The 20,152-nt window shown below is 48.2% G+C and overlaps 1 protein-coding gene across 1 annotated transcript; it reads left to right on the top strand.

Annotated features, from left to right (window-relative positions):
- Window positions 1-1,508: 1,508 nt before the first annotated feature.
- MEIOC (meiosis specific with coiled-coil domain) lies at window positions 1,509-18,090 on the top strand. Its single transcript, XM_056511749.1, is given in 9 exon segments — window positions 1,509-1,721; window positions 3,598-3,723; window positions 8,208-8,365; window positions 8,501-8,605; window positions 9,307-9,400; window positions 9,402-11,138; window positions 13,058-13,192; window positions 15,828-16,008; window positions 17,792-18,090. Coding segments are annotated over 9 exon segments (3,048 nt in total).
- The last annotated feature ends 2,062 nt before the right edge of the window (window positions 18,091-20,152 follow it).

Raw genomic sequence — 20,152 nt, 5'->3', positions numbered from 1 at the left:
TGAAAACAAGTCAGGTGTGGCTTCAGAACATGTGGGTTTTTCTTAGCATTTACAGTGATAACAGTGATATTCATGCACTGGCAGAGTATCTAAACCAGCAGCAACAATAAAAAGTATAAACAAACTCAGGCTGTGACCCCCTGCTTGTCCCACCTCCCCCTGCCACCAGCTCCCCTGTGGATTCTCTTCCAGCCAAGCAGCCCTGGGGGTCTGGGGCTCCCCAGCAGGGCACAGACCCTGCTACAGGCACTTGGGGACAGCTCTGTCACCACTGACGGGTGACAGAAGGCTCCTCTTGCTCCTGTGAGACACGAGCAGGACTGAGGAGAGAGCTGGGACCTGCTCGGGGCTGCTTTGGAAGGGCTGCCCGACCATGCAGGAGCCACTCTGGCAGTCACTGTCACCCCCTGGGCTGGCACCGAAGCCCCTGTGCAGCCACACCCCCCACACACCGTCAGACCAGGCTGCCCACAGCAGTGTCTCAGCCATCTCAATCGAGATTATTTAATCTTGGTGCAATAATTAAATAGCAAAATGACAGCTCAAACTGGTGCCTTTGAGGAGGGACCCCAAGCAAAGGAAATCTTTGGCTTGTAGACCCTTACAGTGTGTGTGCAGGAGAGTCGGGGTCACCAGCTCCTGCCGTGTCCTGAGTGTCCAGTCCCCTGGCCGGGCCAAGGGTCCCCGGGGCCGTTTGCTGGGCAAAGGCTGAGAGACGCCTCAGGCTCTGCCAGAGCTCATCCCACAGCTCCGGGCTGGCCCCGAATGGATTCGTGATCGGGGCTGGGAGGGGGCAGCGCCTCAGGGCAGCCTTGGGCAGGGCCGGGGATGACAGGGCCGGGGGTGACAGGGTGGAGGGGTGGAAGGCCTGGAGGAGTGACTGGGCCCGGGGCAATGATGGGGTGTGGGGGGACTGACAAAGTCTGGGGGGTGACAGGCTCGGGGGTGGATGTGACAAGGTCTGGAGGGGTGACTGGGCCCGAGGCAGTGATGGGGTGTGGAGGCACGACAAGGACAGGGGGGTGACGGGGCCCGATGGGGGGCACAGGGCCTGGGGGAGGTGACAGGGCCCGGGGGAGGTGACAGGGCTCGGGGGAGGGCCCGGGGGAGGTGACAGGGCTCGGAGGGTCACAGGGCCGGGGGGGTCACAGGGTCTGAGGGAGCCGCTCCGGGCGCTGTCTCCGGGCGAGCGGCGCCTTCGCGGCCGCTCATTGGCGGGGGGCACGAGCGAGCTATTTTCCCATTGGCTGCGTGCCGGCGGGCGGGGCCAATCGCGGCGCAGCGCTTTGTTCGCCGGGCCGCTGTCACCGCGTGGCCAACGGAGCCGCTCACGTTGCGCGGGGAGGCGCGAGGCGGCCGCGCGGTCGCTGATTGGCCGGGAGTCTCGGGCGCTGGCCAATGGGCGGGGGCGCGCGGGGTGGGGCGGCCGTTGGGCCGGCGCGAGGACAACGGCCGGAATTCGCCTCAGGCTGGCCCGCGCGGGCCCGCGCCGAGACCGGCCCGGAGCCATGGAGGTGAGGGACGGGGGCGAGACGGGCACCGACATAGGGACAGGGGTTGGCTATGCTCCTCCGCCCTTCACACGCCTGGCGGGCCGCCGCGGCTCTCTTGGGCTTGGCCCCGTCGGCGCTGACGAGGCGACAAGGCCCGACCAGCTTTACGCCTGCCCTCGGCAGGTGTTCGAGCCCCGCTACCCCCTCCGGGCCCCAGCGCCCTCCCGTGTGGGGACAGGTGTGAGACACGGAGCTCAGGCCTGTGGGGAAAATACCCATCAGCATCCTGAAAAACACCTGTTTGGAAAAAAAGGGGGGAAATGTGGGTTTGGGGGTGTCTTAGGGCTGCCTCAGGCCTTACAAGTTTGCTCTTGTTCTGTGGGATTTCGGATTATGTGAGCATCAGGTATCCCTGGGAGCGGTGGTCTCTGAGGGGAAAAGATGGCACAGTAAGCTCAGGATGTAGAGGGGAGCTCTACAATTACTCAGTGTGTTCACTTATTTGGAAAATGTGCCAGAAAAATACCTGGGTGTAACAGTGGTGTGAGCTACAATGAAGATCCTCAGGTGCATCCTCAGGGAGCTGCAGAAGGATGTGTTTCTAGAGAGCAGAGCTTATTCAGAACCCTGATCCTGGAAACTGAGTTTTCTGAATTTATTCATCATTCTAAATGATCTGCTGTGGTATATGCCAATAACTTAATTTTTCTATTTGTTGGCTAAAGGGGGTTTTAACTAGCCAGTTTAGCTTTTCCTTGTGTGTCTCACCCTTGGGAGAAGAGGAGAAGAGCCCTCAGTTTTTGTTTGTTCTTGTTCCTTGCTCCTGCTGGCCTGTAATTTCTGGCACTTGGTGCAGATTTCCACCACAGCTCTCAGGGTGTGCATGGTACGAAATTTCCAGTTCCTGATATCTGAAAATGCACATTCATGCTAGTATGTAACTTAAACAATGTGTGAGAGCAGTGATGGAAGGACAAAGAAGTGTCCAGGGAGGCTGAATAGCTCTGCTGCTGTTGGAGGAAGGGTTTCCTACACATGGCAGGGGTTGGAACTGGATGAGCTTTAAGGTATCTTTCAAACCATGCCATGATTTCTGAGCATTCTTCTGTGTTTGATGTTGCTCTGATGTTGGGAAGCTTAGCTGGTGGAAACAGGGAGAGTGCAGATTTCCTCTTGATCTGCACCTTCTCTGTCTCTGAACACCTTTGGAATTTCCTGTGCTTTGATATGTTCAGCTTTTCCTTCGGTGTTTTACATCCATGTATAGAATCACATCCTTGTAAACTCAGATGGAACAGAATGCAGCAGTAAATTAGGAATGTTAAAGAAGTTAACATTGGCATAAAATCCACAACTGTCAACTCTGTTTATAATTGTGTCTCTATGTGTAATTATGGCTGTGTGTAACCATGTCCCCACAGCCCCTCATGCCATTCTGTGTGTTCTGATGTCCCTGTCCTTTCCCTGTCCCTTCAGCCCCTCACGCCATTCTGTGTATTCTGATGTCCCTGTCCTTTCCCTGTCCTTTTTCTGTCCCTTCAGCCCCTCAGGCCGTTCTGTGTGTAACGATGTCGCTGTCTTTTCCCTGTCCCCGCAGCCCCTCACGCTATTTTGTGTGTAACCGTGTCCCTGTCCTTTCCCTGTCCCTTCAGCCCCTCTACACCGTTCTGTGTGTAACCATGTCCCTGTCCTTTCCCTGTCCTTTCCCTGTCCCCGCAGCCCCTCACGCCGTTCTGTGTGTAACCGTGTCCCTGTCCTTTCTCTGTCCCCGCAGCCCCTCACGCCGTTCTGTGTGTAACCGTGTCCCTGTCCTTTCCCTGTCCCTTCAGCCCCTCACACCGTTCTGTGTGTAACCGTGTCCCTGTCCTTTCCCTGTCCCTTCAGCCCCTCACACCGTTCTCTGTGTAACCGTGTCCCTGTCCTTTCCCTGTCCCCGCAGCCCCTCACACCGTTCTGTGTGTAACCATGTCCCTGTCCTTTCCCTGTCCCCGCAGCCCCTCACGCCGTTCTGTGTGTAACCGTGTCCCTGTCCTTTCCCTGTCCCCGCAGCCCCTCACGCCGTTCTGTGTGTAACCGTGTCCCTGTCCTTTCCCTGTCCCCGCAGCCCAACGTGGCGTTCCGAGGCGGCGGCCGCTGCTGGGGCAGTGCGGAAGCGGGCGGGAGGCCCACGGACGTGTTCAGCGCCGCCCTGCCGGGCTCTGCCTCGCTCTATGGCTGCTACAAATCACAGGTTCAGTTGGTTATTGATTATTTTTATAGCTCTGTAACAATTTGGGTTGCTTGTGAACAAAATGGTTCTAAAGTGGTTGCTTACACTGGTGAACATAAATCACAGTGTTTTGATTTAACTGGGGTAAATCTTCATTGCTGTAACTTTCATCAGTGGCTTTTCTAATGCAGTCACTGGTGAAGCTGTAGGGGATATTTGTTAAAATGGTTTTTCGCCATTGTTCTGGTGAAATGTTCATAGTAATTGTTCTCCTGTTGGCATAAACAATTGTATGCAGAGTGAGGAGCAAATTACTCTTTTAGGAAAACTGGAAAGTGGGTAAGAAGGAGAGCCTTAGCTATTGCCTCAGATATTTCTGTAATTCAAGCATTCATAAGAGCCTGATCAGCAGAAAGTGCCAGGACAGTTAAATATGTCAACTTTCTCTTGGAATTTTTGCCTTTCATAGCTATAAACTTTCACTGAGATAGAAGACACAAATGAAAATTCATTCCCAGTACCTTCAAGACCAGGCTTGCTACTTCTTCCATCCAGGACTTGTTATTTTGTCAGACTACTCTGCTCACAAAGGAGTGTATCATGAGTCTTTAACATTTAACCCTGCAAAAACACTGTTTATTTTTTAACTTCTTGAGAGCAAGAAGGCCTACTGTGTCTAAACCAAACAGATATGATAAAGGTAAAGATGTTCCTTTTCACTTAATCAGCATATGATGCCTTTCATCAATAAAAGAATTGGCTGTAAGTTTTCTTCAGTACCCTAATTCCCTGTACTGATGGGGAGAAAGGGGATCTAATTCCTAACTCCTGGCAGGGATCAACCAGCAGAAACTGGAGCAGATGTTTTAGGTTAGCATTGTAGCTGGTTTTAAGAACACTCTAAGCCTAGAGGAAGTGTCAGGTTGAGGAAGGAGATGTTGTTTATTCTGTGCATGGTGCTGGGGGAAGTTTCCCACAAACCAAGCACACCAAAGAATGAAAAGTGAGATGATTTAGACACTGAAGTTTGCATAAAGCTGCCTGTGTAATCCACAGTTCCTGCCAGCCTAATGCAGTCACTGAGCTTGTGCAGCCTTAAATAAAATATCCCACTTGTGGTGATCTCCATCTTTCTTTGCTCATTCCATTACCTGATGGATTTCTGTAGTGTCATGATGGATAGTAAGAAAGCATTTCTGATACTCTTTTTAGCTTCTTTTAACAGCTTTTGCAAATTTTTACATTGTAGCAATTTCTGAACTAGCATAAGGCTCATAACCATAAGGCTAGGTTGTTTAGTTGAAATTAAGATATAGGGGGTTTTATTAGTTGAAAGGAAGCTGGAGGTTGAATAGTTAAAATCACAGCCTCTGAGCTGGGTAAATTTACAAACACAAAATTAGAATGTGATTTAATTGATTATTTATTTCTGTATTTTTGCAAGGAGTACTAAAGCATACCCACCTTTTACCCATGGATCTGAGTATCATTTTTATATTAATCACTGGTGGAATTTTAAAATTACAGATGTTCTGTTTCATATCTAGGCAAAAATCTTGAATTTCAATTGTATTTCCTTCAGCTGTTGTTCATGTGCTGTAGAGGTGCTGACACCTGTAGTTTGTCATCTGTTTCTTTCTTAATTGGCTCTGTGTCCTCTTGGATATGTTGTGGTTCCATTATTGATCAGGTCTGGAGCAATAATAGCAGGAATATCATATACTATAGTTTTAGGTATAGTCAATGTTAAATAGAATTTGTTGTTTCCCTACATGCTTAATTACATACAAGCTGATTTCCCAGATTTGAGGTGCTTTGGGAGGTGTTAAAGGTCAGGGCTTTCCTTTTACCTTTACTTGTATCCAATGGCCTTCTGCTACTACTTTATCTCCTCCAGCTCAGCAAAGATATTTACTTTCATCCTCCTTGTGCATCAAAGGAAATATTAAAGAGTGCATGTTGTCAGATTCCCATCTAATTGTAACATTAATTAATAATTTTAAATCTTTTATCCTCCTTAAGCCATTGTACAGTTGGGTTCTTGTTAGAGTCTTTGACTGGACAAGAAAGAACAAAAGGATTGCCTATAAAAGTTTCATATTCAGAAAGGTTAAGGCAATACAGGGAAATGTCACAGTAACAATCCTAACCAATGTAAAATTATACCAACATTATAGCAAGTTTGATATCTGCACTGTCTTGGCAATCCTGGCCTGTGCAATTCTGTTTGTCTAAAACAATTACTGCAGTTGGAATTGCTACTACCCCTTGAGGGCATTCAAGTTCTGTGTAAGACAGGCCTTCTTCCCAGGTACAGTTTATAAACTTAATTTTTAATTTTTTTAGTCCCAAAGGTCCAGAGGAGATAGTTTCTCACTTACCTGGTCCTGTAGTTTTCTTCAGTCCTGAATGGTGGTTCCACAGCTCAAGTCCTTGCAGTTGCACAGCTGTGTCTGTTGAAATGAGCCTGGTATCATCCTTTCCAGTGTTCCTCATTGCTCCATGGTCTTAGACCCAATCTCCCCCTTGGATGTCATGAACAGGAAGGTCCAGATCAATCAGAATTCTGCAGTGAAAGTACTTGTTGATAGAGGACAAAACTCTCCCTAGAGAGATAACAGAATTACACAAGTCTTCTTGGCCCAGATACTCACAGAATGTGGTTTATAGGAGACTACCTGATAAGGTGTCCTGTATAGATTTCAAAAGGACTAAGTTTATCTCTGGATCTAGGTGTTATTCTGACCCTCAGTAGTGCTGGTGGCAACATCTCAGGACTTTGTTTTGTCCTTTATTCCTTCTATGATACCTGGAGGTTTTGATTGGGCAGGGCCAGCTCCACTGGTGTAGTCTCAGGTGTTCACTGGCCAGGTGGCCTTCACTAAATGTAGATCCCAATGTTTGAAGGTCCCACCACCTACTGCTTTCAGTGTGGTTTTCAACAGTCCATGCACTGTTCAACTTCCCCAGAGCCTGGTGCTCCATCCCCAGTACAGCAAATGCTTGGAGCAGATTTGTTCCAGCCTGCTCTGGGCAGACCTGGTGTTAACCCTTTGTGCCCCACGTTTATTTGGTCCAGTTAAGGAATGGCACTTCCCAGCTGAGTTCTCCCACTGAGGCTCTCCTAACCACACACTGATCTATCACTCCCCTACTCTCTCCTTCCCCTCCCTGCTGTGGCACAGTGGGGAGGAGAATTGGAGGCACAAAAGGAAAGATCACAGGTTGAGGTAAGAACCATTTAGTGGGAGCAGCAATGAGAGAAGAAGAGGAATGGTGACAGCAACAGCACTGATGATAGAGGGTACAGGAAAGGATTCACATGAAAAAAATCTCAGTAATACTGGATGGCTCCTTCCAGCACACTTTTCTCAACTGGAAGGATCCCCCTCTCCCTGGAAAAGAGCCCCTTTCCCCCAGGTACAGAACAACTTCTGGGTCCTGGCCATGCCCCTTCCCAGCTACTGCAAAAAATTAACCCTGTCCTGAACCAGGACAGTTTGCTGACACACCTATAGGTATCTGTGCCTAGGAATGATCTCTTTCAGTAGTACCTCATCTACTTCCTCACCCTGGTTGGTTTGGCAGGGAAAAGCTTCAGGCCCCCAGGAAATTTTCAGCTATTACCAGTAAGTATTGATACCCATTCTGCCGTGGCAGGGAGAGAAATCGATTTGCCAGTAATTTCCTGGTGTGTTCCTTAGTTGGCTTGTCCTGGGGGAGGCTGAGGCTGGATCTGTGGATGCACACTGTGGTTCACATTTCTTCACTATACTCTTTGTGATGCCTCCCATTACAGTCCCAAGGGTACACAGTTTTACATTGTTTTCCAAAAACTGTTGGGCTGTTCTTAAATCTGTGTGGTAAAACCAGATTTAAGCCCAGCATAATTGTGTCTTTGGCCCCATTTGTGGATTCTCCCATTCAGATGCAAATAGCTTCTGACTTTGGTGTCCAGTGGGGCACAAAAGAAAGCATTTTACAAGTGCAGTATCAATACTTGTTACTGTGCCTGCCTAGGCCTATTTGGGGAGTCCCTGGTGATCACTGGGTGGCTGGAGAGGTGCCCCCTACTCATTTTCCAGTGAAGGTCATCTCAGGACACACAGAACACAAGGCTGAGTGACAAAGAAGTTGTGTTCTGCAGCTCAGCACCTTCTTCTTAAACAATTGCCAGGCAGGTTGTAACATACAAAAGCTTTCCATAAGCCTTAGGCAACACTTGTTTAGCACACCTGAGAGCATCTGTGTTCAAAAGAGGGGTGAAAGGTGAGAATGATACCAGCAGCTTCCATCTGCAACAGAGAGCAAGGGAAGGGACAGAGAATCCTGCTTAAAGATATTAACATGGCCTGAAACTGTTGTATTCCAAGTGTGTGCCTTGCTTACCTCTCATGTGCTGATTCCTCCAAGAGTGATTTCAGTTACAACCATGTACAATGACAAAATGGCAGTTTTGATGTGTTTCATATTAAATAAATGCTTTTATTGTACATTAAATGCAGAATGAAGAAAATGTGGAGTTACCTCAGGCCTACAGTTCTTCCCTTCCGACATCAGAGTACTCTGCACCCATGGACCCTTCCCTTTTGTACCCCCCTTGGTCTACATGTACAGATGACACCAAGCAGCCTGCTGCTCCTCAGATTAACCTGAAGTCCAGGTACTCACCCTTGACAGGGACTGTGTGTGTGTTGGAGTAGATGGACTTTTTTATTTTTTTTTTTTTTGTTTAATTTAATGTAGGAAGTACTTTGAATGAAGGAATTGTTTTTATTAATACACAGTTGCTTTTCAGGATTCAGCCTGAAAGGAATGATTATGGCAGTGAAACTGATTTGTATGGACTCGTGTCAAACATCTTGGAAGAACAAGACAAACCACAGCCGTGCTTTGCTGAGGGGTGAGTGAAGTGCAGGTGACATCTCCGCTCTCTGATCTGACTGTGCTCCTGAGTCAGCTCCATCTGCAGCTGGCCATGCTCTCTGAGCTTTCTCCCCTTCCCCTCCTCTTCCAGTATTTTGCTTGGGATACTTGGAAGCTTTTCTCAAGGCACTTAGATTGCATGGCAGCTTCTGGCTGTCTGGTATTTACAGGACTTGTTAATTGGTATTTTTTAAATAAGATCATAACAAGTGTTGTGGACATGCTGTGTTCAGATAAATGCCCTGCATGTATGCTTTGGTCTGTGTAAGGCACAAGTGAGGTGAGACAGAAGCATTTCTCTGAAGTGCTGGGTCATGGCTTTGGAAGACTGAGGGCAGACTGGGTACCTGAACTTGGTGCTCAACCAGGAGTGTTTTGGTGATGATGGACAGGACTGACAGACCAGGATTTGATGTGTACACATCCCTTGCAGCTTGAAGGCCTGTCCATAGCTCCTGAGCTGTGGTGGGTGTGTTTAGACAAGGCAGAATGAATTTTCTCAGCTAGATATGGGAAACTGAAGATGACAGAGGCAGGTAGAAGTTGAAGTCAGACATCTTAGAATCATTTGAGAGAAATTATTCTGAAATGATTAGTTTCTTAAACCTTGTTTTGTGTTTGGGAATGAAGAGCAGCAGCACAGATCAGTGTCTAACCATGTGTTTCTTGTTTTTCAAGGAGTTGCCCTCCCACCCTGAAGTCAGTGTGGCCAGTGAACACGACCAGAATGGAGCACCATGACCTGTTGCCAGAGGCCAGGAGGGCAGTTGTTAGGAACAGTGCCCCAGCAGGGTTTCTATGGCAGTGAGCCCATCCCTGCTGCTGAGAAGCAGTTCCTGCAGAGCCCCACTCTGGTGGCACAGCAGAAAGCAGATGATTGTTACCGTGGTTTTGCTGGTGTGGACCTGGAAGAGCAGAGCTTGTACTCCAGGAGTGATCGTACCAATGGCTGCAACTTGCAGGCTAGTGAGGGTATGAAGACAACATCTGTGTATCAGAACTACCCCTACCTGAAAAACACCTTTGCAGCCCAGGCTGGGTACTCAGAAGCAATGAAAGACTCAGGAGCTGATGCGTATCCTTATGGAAGGGAGAAGGTGTGTCCCAAAGGAGCAGATGCACAGGTGCACCTAAAGCAGGCAGAAACATTCCTTCCACAGTGTCACAGATACAATGAGAACACAGATTATACCAGATACACTGAATATTCTCATGTTGGTAAAGCAAAGCCCAACAAGGGCACCAATTGTAACCTCCAAGAAAATAGAAAGCTGGTAAATGGAACCCCTGAGGCACCACCTCTGGATGCAGAGCCCTATGCTAAATTATTTCAAGTTAAATCAGGAAATCAGAAAAAATTTGAAGATACAATTTCAGATCAGCACGACTTTACATTTCCCAAGCCTGTAGGACTTGTATCAGAAAAGCAATTTGCAAGTGAATCTTCCTTCAGCACTGATTTTGGGCAAAAATTTGAATATGGACCTTTTGCAGCTTGTCCAGGGAATAATGGTGTGGAAAAGCAGCAGTTTTCCAAGGCCAATCTTCAGAATCCTGAATTCTATAAATCACTCCCACTGTTGCCCAGTGCAGCAGTCCCCTCAGCAGGCTCTAGTGCCAGGCCAGGGTGGATGAACATCCAAACCAAAGCCACGGCTTCCAGCCCCTTCCAGAATCCAAGTCCTTTGTTGAAACTGAATAATCAGTCACCTGCATTTCCAAAAAGCTCTCGTCATTCTAATGAAGTTTTTCAGTTGCCATCTTCAAATTTGCCTTTGAATAGTAATTTACTTCACAAGTACTGTCAAGACAACCCATTCCTGTCCAGCCCTGACTTCGGCTACAGCACTGCAGAGCGAGCTCGGGCGGCTGCGTGCATGGAAGCCCTAGTTAGGGGTGGGGAAGAGAACCTCATTGAGTACCTCAGTGAGAAGAAGTTGAAGCAGCCAAATGGGATCTGTGACAGTTACTTGGCTCAGCAGTTGGGGATCATTGACAATCTGAACAAGCAGCGTTTCCAGCTGAAGCCACAGAGCGAGCACTGTGATCTGGAAGGGCAGAACCAGGCGGATGGGGTGTTTCAGGACATGTACCAGGAGTTGCTGGAGTCTCAGGGGCAGCTGCATCTTGGGGCAGGGAATGGGGACTCCGGTGCCATCGGTGCTGGGAGCTGCCTGCAGGCCCCAGGCATTCCCAACTGCATGGTGGGTGACTTTAGGCGGAGCCGGCAGCTGGGCCCCAGCACCTTCCCCATGAGGTCTGCTCACCTCTTGGGCCGCTCCGTGGTGCCTCTGGTGGAGCCTCACACCTTGTTCTCCCAGGATGACCTCAAACGCCTCTACCCCTGCTTTACAGACAAGATGTACAGTGACAGTGCCCTCTCTGGGTTCGTGTCAGCATTTGGATTTCAAAAGCAAGTGAAGAGTCGCAGCGGGCCTGCCAGTGAGCTGCATGTGAGACTGGAGGAATGTTATGAGCAGTGGAGAGCTTTGGAGAAAGAAAGAAAGAAGGTAAGAAAACCAAACTAGAATAATATCACAGATTTGATGTAGATCTCATCCTGCTCAGTGCAGTCACAGATCATGGGTAGTTCTGCTATTAGGAGTTGAAATGCTTGATGGGACTTCAAAGTTACAAGTTTGTTTCTCTGTGTGTTTTGGGACAGACTTGTAGCCTGGCTGGAAGCATAGCTGATATTGAATAGAACATTGCATTAAAAGCAGGAATTCAGGGGCTTTCCCAGTCCCAGGGCTGTGGAAGGTGTGTTCAGGAGGAACTAAGATTGCTATACTTTTTTTATTAATGCAATAAATAGAGTGCCTCTGGAACTTTGAAAATCTAGTAAATATGTTTTGAATTGAAACTAAACTTTAATTCTTTCAACTCAGTTTTTTTAGGAGCTACACTGAATTCCTACCTCCTGTTTCCCTGAAGGTTTAAACATAAGGTGTATTTGAAGGAGTTCTTTTTTTTTCCCCCAGAAACAGAGGCTGAGGGAAGGTCATTTAATTCAAACCCTTGCAGTAAAAGACTCAGGCAGTGCTGTGTGAAGCCTTACTAAAAACAGTTGCCTTTTTTGGTCTGTACGAAAACCTGTCTTCATTTCACCAGCTGAATGGGGTTTGAATTTCAATACCTGGGATTGTCTGTGGGGGAAGCTGGGCCAAATGTCAACCTGGCAATAGTGGGACCCTTGGGAGTTCTCCTGTGCCAGCCTCCACAAAGAAACCAATTCCAAGAAGATGGAACATGGGGATTTTTTGGATGGTGTTTCCTGATGAAAGCTGCTGGTTGCTTTGAATAGAGGGGCTGAGGAAGAGTTGAGCCCAGCTTAAGGTGGGGAGATGGTGTCTGGGTGCGTGGAAAGTACAGGAGAGAAAAAGCTGATATGTGCATGGCTAGGGGTAATACTGGGAGAATTCAGCTTTATCACAAAATCCCAGAATGCCTTAGGTTGGATTAAGGACCTTAAAGCTCCCTCAGTCCCACCCCTGCCATGGCAGGGACACCTTCCACTATCCCAGGTTGCTCCAAACCACATCCAGCCTGGCCTGGGACACTCCCAGAGATGGGGCAGCCACAGCTGCTCTGGGCCCCCTGTGCCAGGGCCTCCCCATCCTCCCAGGGAGCAATTTATTTCTGATATCTAGTCTAAAGCTGCTCTCTCTGTGTGAAGCCATTCCCCCTTGTCTTGGCACACCATGCTCTTGTTAATAGTGCACCACTATGAAACCATCCAAGAATTGCAATTTTAAATCAGATTCAGCTAATTTGATGTTGTTATGGGTGTTTCAGAGTGACATAACAAGGGGATGAGAGAGATGAAATCTTGGAATCTTGCAAACAGTTTTTAAAATACTTTTCTGATGACTAGATAAAATACAGAATCCTGGAATGATTTGGTTTGGAAGGGACCTTAAAGACCATCCAGCCCCACCCACCTGCCATAGGCAGGAGCTTCTTCCACTAGACCAGGATGCTTAGGAAAAAATCTTTCTGTAGTTTAATCTGTACAAAAATTAGGTTAATTGCTGACAGAAACAGTTTTATTTTAATTTTATGTGTGAGATCCACATCTGTTTGGTCTTTTTTTTTTTTTTTCCCTGTAATTCTGACTTGCCTCCATTTTATTTCCAGGCAAAACCAGTACAGGCTGTAGTCAGAGTGAGCAGACATAGCACTGCTGGAACACGGTGTGTTGGCACGATTGCTTTAGTTGAACTGCTTTGAGTAAAGCAGTTGTTCACTTAAAGCAGGTGATTGTCTCACCAGAGAGTTAAATCCCAAATGCCTGAATCCTCATTGTCTCCTTTAAAAAACTCCAAAACCCTGATGGGAAGAAATTGAATCTGATATTTTTTCTTGTTTCTGTAATGAAGCACACACTGCATGTATATTCTGAGGGAGTTGTTCTTTTGTTTTCCTGCAGGCTGAATCAGCTCTTGCTAAGAATTTCCAAGGGAAGAAGGTTTCCAGTACTAACAACATTCCAATTCCAAGGCTGACATCAAATCCATCAAGGGTTGATCGCTTAATTGTGGATCAGCTACGGGAACAAGCCAGAGTGAGTTGTAGGACTAAAAAAAATCTATTGAACTTATCCCACAGAACTTAGAGTACAGTGTGAGATTGGTAAGATGATGAGAGCAGCTTTTCCCAAAATAGCTTTGTTCTTCAATGCTGTGCAGGGAATAACATTTCAGCAGTCCCTGTTAGAGCTCCTGCAGCTCCAGGGTGCTGTTTCTAGGGAAGCACAGAGGGGCTGAGGCTCACAGTTACATCCCCATGTGCCAGGAGATGTGGTTCTGGTGCAGGAGTGTGCACGTGGTGCAGCATCCAGTGCTGGAGCCTGTGCACAGCTCTCAGGGGTGCTGCATTCAGAGCAGCTCAGCAGAGAAACATCCACTGTGGCTTTGGAGACACTGTGATGGAGGAGGTATTTGTGGAGAAAACCAGGTTTAGTTAATGTTTGGAAGCTGTTGCTATATGTATTTGCTTGAGAGTGTGATATATTTTAATGCAGAATGATTATTTGATCACCTTCAGCCTGAGTTTCTGTTACCAGTTTGCTGTTTAACCCAGAGAGCCACAACCAGTAGGGCAAGGGAGACTGGTGCCTGCTGAGCTCTGTGGGCAAACCACAGTGCTGGTGACAGCCCCAGGGTCCATGGGGAGGTGACAGCTGGGGGAGGGAGGGAGCACAGACTGCCATCAGAATGGTGAGAGGCTGCTGTGGCCCTCCTGAGCCCCAGACACCAGAGCCATGGTGCTGGTGCTGCAGGCAAGGAGAAGCAGAAGCCAACCTGTCCCCCCTGTCAGGGGCTGTGGGGTGGAAGGGTTCTGGGAAATGTTGGGTTTGGAGGCAGCAGGAGCGAGGAGCAGCAGCCTGTCCTACCTGCCTCACACAGGAGGGGCTGTGCCTGCTCACTGCCTGCAGGGCCTGCCTGCTGCTGCTCATCCAGCTGAGGGATGGACTGAAAGGCATGGATGGGCTTAGTGTACTCTTTTAACTCCTGCTCTGTGAATCCCAAAAGAACAGCCTTAGTTTTCATGTTTAGAAGACTTGCCTGCCCTTGTACTGGTACTTTAAAACTGCCTCCAGAACAAGGCTTAAGCCTCTCTAGCCATTTGAGGAACCAAACTTCAGGGTGTAGCACCTCAAACCCTTGTTAGGCACCTTGTTAGGTAGTTTTAAGGATGCTCAACAGCAGAGAGGCTGTTAAACCTGGATTCTACCATCAGCTTGGTGATGGCCAGAGAGGAGCCAGTACAAAGGTTTGAGTGGAAGCTGGGTTGGCTGAATCTGGGATTAATTCTTCATTGATGGAGCATCCAGTTAAATCCTCTTGACAGTCACATGCATTCCCTCAGGACATTAAGTGTAGCCATGGCCCAAGGAACATCCCAATTTGGGGATTTTTAGTTTCTCTTTTTCTGCAGACCAGTAACCAAGTTCTCAGCATTATGTGACTGTGGCTGAGGAGTCACTGACCATGGGCAAACCCACAAGTGATGTGACTGGTGTAAGATAAGACAACAAAGATGCACATTTTCAGGGGACTAAACCTGAATTATCTCTGAATGTTTGTCTCAGCTCCTTTAGTGTTGAGTATTGATCCCAAAGTCAGCCCACACGTGGTTCCACAGCAGCCCTCCCTTTCCCAGTCCAGCTGTGACTGCTGCTGGCCCAGGCTGCCCTGCACAGCACAAGGGCCCATCTGGGTTTTCACTCAGAAATTGCAGCAGTGCTGTGAGAAGGGAGGACCCCAGTGCTCTGAATTCAGGGAAGTGCAGGTTGTCCTGAAACTATCTTTTGTTCATGGATGTCTCAAAGCTGTACAGATCTGGTATTAACCAGTAAGCTGGGGATCCTTACTGGAGCATTGTAGCTTTGCTATTGTGCTTTGCACACCCAGCTGTACCACAGCTTTGGGTTTAGAGATCAACAAATCCCAGGTAAGAACTTAAAACTGCGTCAGCTGTAACTTCATGAATTGTTCTCAAGAGAAAATAATGATTATCATTAATCTGCTCTCCCTAGCTAGTTAATTTTCCTGTAAGTGTGGATGAGCACAGTGTTGAGCCCCTGTAAGATGTGATTGTTCATTAGGTGTGTGATAATTGATAAAAGATTTGTGTTAATCATAAAAGTATTGGCGTTTGTATAAACCAGAGTACTTAGGTCTGAAATGAAGCATGACACTAAAGAAAGGAAAATATATGATTAAATAATTTTCTTTTAAATCCCCATTATGAATATTATGTTTTCTAAATAAGTTGTATCTACTGAAAGCTTGCAAAACAAGGCTTTCACACAGCCCAACAGATTCTGCAAAATCAGGTTTCCTGCCTTTGTGTAATCAATTGCAGCCTATCCCTAAGACCAGACTGCCTGACTCCTGCCATTTCCTTATCTACCCAGAGCAGAGGTTATCTGTGGGACTTGACAAATTGTCTAGAGACTCAGTCATCCAGGACCACCACTGCTTACCTGGCAGAATTATGACAACAAAAAAATAACAATTATTGATGACTACAAGGAAACCATGCTATAAAAGGGAGCTGCAAACCAAAGCTGGGTGGAGCATGGAGTGGGTAGTTGCCCCCATGTCTCCCCAGCGCTGCCTCCTCTGTCTGTATAAAATAAAGCAATGGAAATGCTGCTGAATATCCAGAGTTTTGTTTCTCATGGACACCAGGTGGTGACCCTGCTGGGGAAGATGGAGCGGCTGCGCAGCTCCCCGCTCCACGCCAACATCTCCACTGCCCTGGACAAGCAGCTGGAGTCCATCCACGTGGTGCAGGCTCGCAGGAAGGACGAGATTGTCAACACTTCCAGCCGCCAGCGGCACGGCCCGCCCAGGTGCCAGGACGAGAGAGGTATGCCTGTGCTTCTGGGTGTGTGCTAGTGAGCTGGGCAGTTAACACAGCTGGCATTATGCCCCCAAGTGAGGGGGTTGGAATTCAAGTCTGAACTTACTTTTCAATATTAGAGCTTTGTCAAAGACAGACCGGGTGGTTTTGGATGAGGGTTTGAGGATACACTAAAACAGCATTTTAGAGATAGATTAAATCAATTCAGAGGTGGTTATTCAGTTAATAAACTAGCAAGTTACTGGGTTTTTTGATAACACATTCAGGGATTGGAGATGCTACTAAGCTATTGCCTCTTGCTTCTCCCTGTCCTTCATATTCCTGTTCCTATGAACCTTCCAGCTATGTCTTTGTCTAAAACTTTCTTGGTATCTCCATGCTGAATCTGCCCAAAGTGACTGAGATGGCCTTGGGTTACAAATGGATTTCTTCTTCAAGCATTTTCTGTCATAGACTGGCATAATTACAAATCATATTTTGGATGGATGCACAAAAATACAACGAGCAGAATGTTTTCATTCTTATTGGTATCCCATATAAGCCAGATATTCAGCTTCATCTTTCACCAGTGCACAGGCAGAGTGGCAGGTTCCCTTGTCTCTGAGATGGCAGTCAGGGTAAATTCCTGCTCCCTGCAGCACTCTGACCTCCTACCTTGTGTCAGAAGCTGTCTGACATTTCTGAATCTTCTGATCTCTTCTGCTGTTCTTTCTACATCTGAATTACAGGGATTATTTTACTTCTTTGGGGTGTCCCATTGTGTAGTTCTGTAATTCTCAAGTTTACTCAGAAGATACACTGCAGCATTCTTTCTTTTCATCTGTTCCCCATCATTCCTGTTTCTTTTTACCTTGACTGAAGATTATGGGACTTGTTATGGTAAAGGGTTTTTTTTGGTGTTGAAGCCCATGAAAATAATTGGCTTTACCTGGCACTACCAGATCTGTGAGCTCTTTGGAACAGAGTAGTCTGGGAAGGAGTTGTCAGACCTGGAGGTGCAGCTGCTGGGAGAGGAGGCTCTACACAAGGGGATGTGATTACTTACCTGGAGGGGTGGTGCTTGGTCCTCTGCCTCCCATTGCTGTCTTGGGCTGTTGAGCCTGGAGCAGCAGTTGTGGAGGATTTTTTTGAACAGTAAATTATTGGATGCAGTAACTGTATTTGCTCTGTCAGGCAAAACCTTGAGAGAAAGGCCTGAAGCTGTTCTGGTTTGTTCAGTGGCAGGTCTTGTCCAGCCCTGTTTCCACAGCACCTTTCTATTCCATCTCATCTGATATCTGCATCTATTACAGAATGGTTTGGGTGGGAAGGGTCCTTAAAGCCCATCCAGTTCCACCTCTGCCAGGGGCAGCCACAGCTTCCCTGGAAAATCTGTGCCAGAATAACGGGAGCACAGCTCAGGTGACCCTTTACAGCTCTATGCTTCAACACCCATGCACAGAACATGACCTGTGTGCTTCAACCCAATGCCTCAAAGGAGCTGTTCCTCCACCCCTGGTAAGGGTTTCTTGGCAGGACAGGTGAGGGAACCCCTGTGACCAGAAGGGGAGGGCCCAGTGCCATCAGTGTGTGTGTGCATGGAGCAGCCCAGCCCGGCCTGCAGCAGGAAGGTGCTGTAGCAAACTCAGAACCTAAAAGTCACACTCCTGCCTGGCTGTGTGAGGGCAGAGAAATTCAGATGTAGCTTTCATAAAGCTGTAAAGGGCCAGACGAGGTCAGACAGGAAAGGGAGGAAGGGTGGGCAGCGCTGCGGGATTAAAGGCCGTTCCCTGCCTCCCTCCCTCCGCAGTGGTGCTCGCCCTGGCCGCCGCGCTGCGGGCGCTGTGCCTGGCCACGCGCAAGGTCCGCACCGTGCTCTGGTGCGCCTTCCAGATGACGCTGCCCAAGCCCTCCGCTGGCAAACGGGCTCGGGAGAGACTTCCCCAGGATGGGGCGGCGCCCGAAGAGAAACGAGCCGAGACGCCCCCGGCTGCGGCTGCGGCCCCGGCCCCGCGGGGGCCCAGGGAAGGGGGGGCAGAGGGAGCCCCGGGGCCGTGCACGGACCTGCTCCACAGTGCGTATGACAGAGGAGACGCGAATTCCTCGTAATTTTTGGTTCTTTTTAGTTACTTCAACGTTTCAACTGCTAAAGTTCATATTTAAAGCTCTATCTTGATGAGGAGTGGGATTTGCCTTAACGGCTCTCAGGTTAAGCTGTTAACATGTCGGGTAGGGTCAGAATGTTGTAAAGCCAAACTGGTGAATGTTAACTTAAACAAATAATCAGACTAATTCGTTAACAGCCAAGATATTATTTAACTCCTGCAGGTGAAGCCTGGTGTCCAACTCTCCCCATAACTCCTTTTAGTTTTGCTCTAGGAAATAGGTTTTTAAATAATGATTCTTAAAGACTGTGGTGTGACGGGGTGTGAGGCTGGTGTCAGATCAGATTGTGATGTAAAATGGTTTCCTTATTGAGCTAAAACCTGCAAACAAAGCAAAAAGGCTAGGAATACCCAATATTCATGTAAAAGTAGATATTTAAAATACAAATATTTATGGATTTGAGATTTTAAAGTCTACATTTGGGAAAGGCAATATGCACCAGGTTCCACTAAATTACCAGTAGAGCAGAATTGCTGTGTGAAACCATGAATTTAGTGAATGTGTTCAGGTATTTGGAATGCTCTTGGGAACAAATGAACTACTGTTGTAAAGTATTTAAGCATAATCAAACTACGACAGGCAGACAGGATTGTCCTGCACAGCTGTGAAGGAGCTTCAATAATGAGCGTTGTTTTTAATTTAACTTCAGAAAAGGTCGTGCCAAGTTCTGAAATTTGGATTTTCTTAAAGTTACTAGTTTGGTTTGAAATTTGATTGTCGACTTCTAGACTTCTTAGTTCCCTTCTGCATTTGGGCAGCTCCCAGCACTGGTGCTTGCTTGCAGCTCTCAGTCTTTAGGAGCAGGAGTGGTGGATTCACCAGCACCCAACACTGGTGCTCGGGACAGAGCGGCCCTGGGAAACCCACGAGCAGTGGGTTAAAGTTACTGAACTGACCATGCCTGCACACCCTGGTACTGACATGGCTCTGTTCTTCCTGCTGCTGGGAATGCTGATATGCAGTAGGGGTGATGGCATCAGATAAATTGTCATTAGATGATGTGCAGAAAGGACTGAGAAAGGCTCAGCAGAAGGTGGGGTGTGATCACGGCAATGACAGAAGTGCTGCCGGGTGAGTGGGGCAGAACAAGCACAGCTTCCTAACAGTCACTGCACTGGGGGTGGTTCAGTTTGACCCAGGCTGTGTTGATGTTAAAGCAAAACTGACTGTGCTGACTGGAGTTGTCTATAAGAAATAAATTCATTTTTGTTGAAAAGCTTTTGTTCTGCAAGTGTGTTTCCAGACCAGGCTCCTCAAGCCAGAGCCAGCACCAGGAGCAGGCATTCAGGCTGTTATGGAATTGTGTTCAGAACAAAGCAAAGGGGATGTGAAATCCCTCTCTGGAGAGAGCCATGTCTGTAACATCAGACATGCCAAGGGAGCCAGAGTAGGGAATGTTTCTTCCCTGCAAATGCCTCAGCTCCAAGCTCTGCATTGCCAGGGAAGGCTGATGCAGCAATTCTGTCACCTGCACTGGGAATCTTAGGGGTGAGTCCAGAGTATTCCTGCTCTATAAATAACTCCTGCTGTCGTGCCAGCTGTGCACTGCTGACTGTCCTGAATGGAGCAGCAGTGCTTGGAGCTCCAGAAGCCGAGTCACTGCCTGCCTGGGCACCTGATCCACGGCACAAACTGCTGGCATGGGAAGGGGTGGGCCCACAGCCCTGGGGGCAGGGCCAGTACCGTGGGGTGGGGGCAGCCCTGCAGCCTCATGGGCTGGGCAGCATCGGCTCATTTTGAGTTTCCAACACCACTAGGGGTTTCCAGCTGCTGCTATGGGTGCTGCTCCTGGCCACAGTTCCACTCTGCCCCAGGACAACTGCTGGATGCCAAAGGGCTGGACTTGCCCTTGCTCCTGATCCCTGTCCCTGATTGGGCCTTTCCCACTGGCAGAGCAAGGTTTGGCCAGACAGACACAAGGCCCAGCCCTGTGCCTGGCTGGGAGTGCAGGGGGCAGTGGGACCTGCAGAGGGATCTGCAGGGCTGTGGGAGCCAGTTCCCACCG

Source organism: Oenanthe melanoleuca, chromosome 27 (genome assembly GCF_029582105.1).
Source record: "Oenanthe melanoleuca isolate GR-GAL-2019-014 chromosome 27, OMel1.0, whole genome shotgun sequence".
NCBI classification, from domain to species: Eukaryota; Metazoa; Chordata; class Aves; order Passeriformes; family Muscicapidae; genus Oenanthe; species Oenanthe melanoleuca.
Note: the sequence above shows the minus strand (reverse complement) of the source record. Positions and strands in the feature narration are given on the sequence as shown.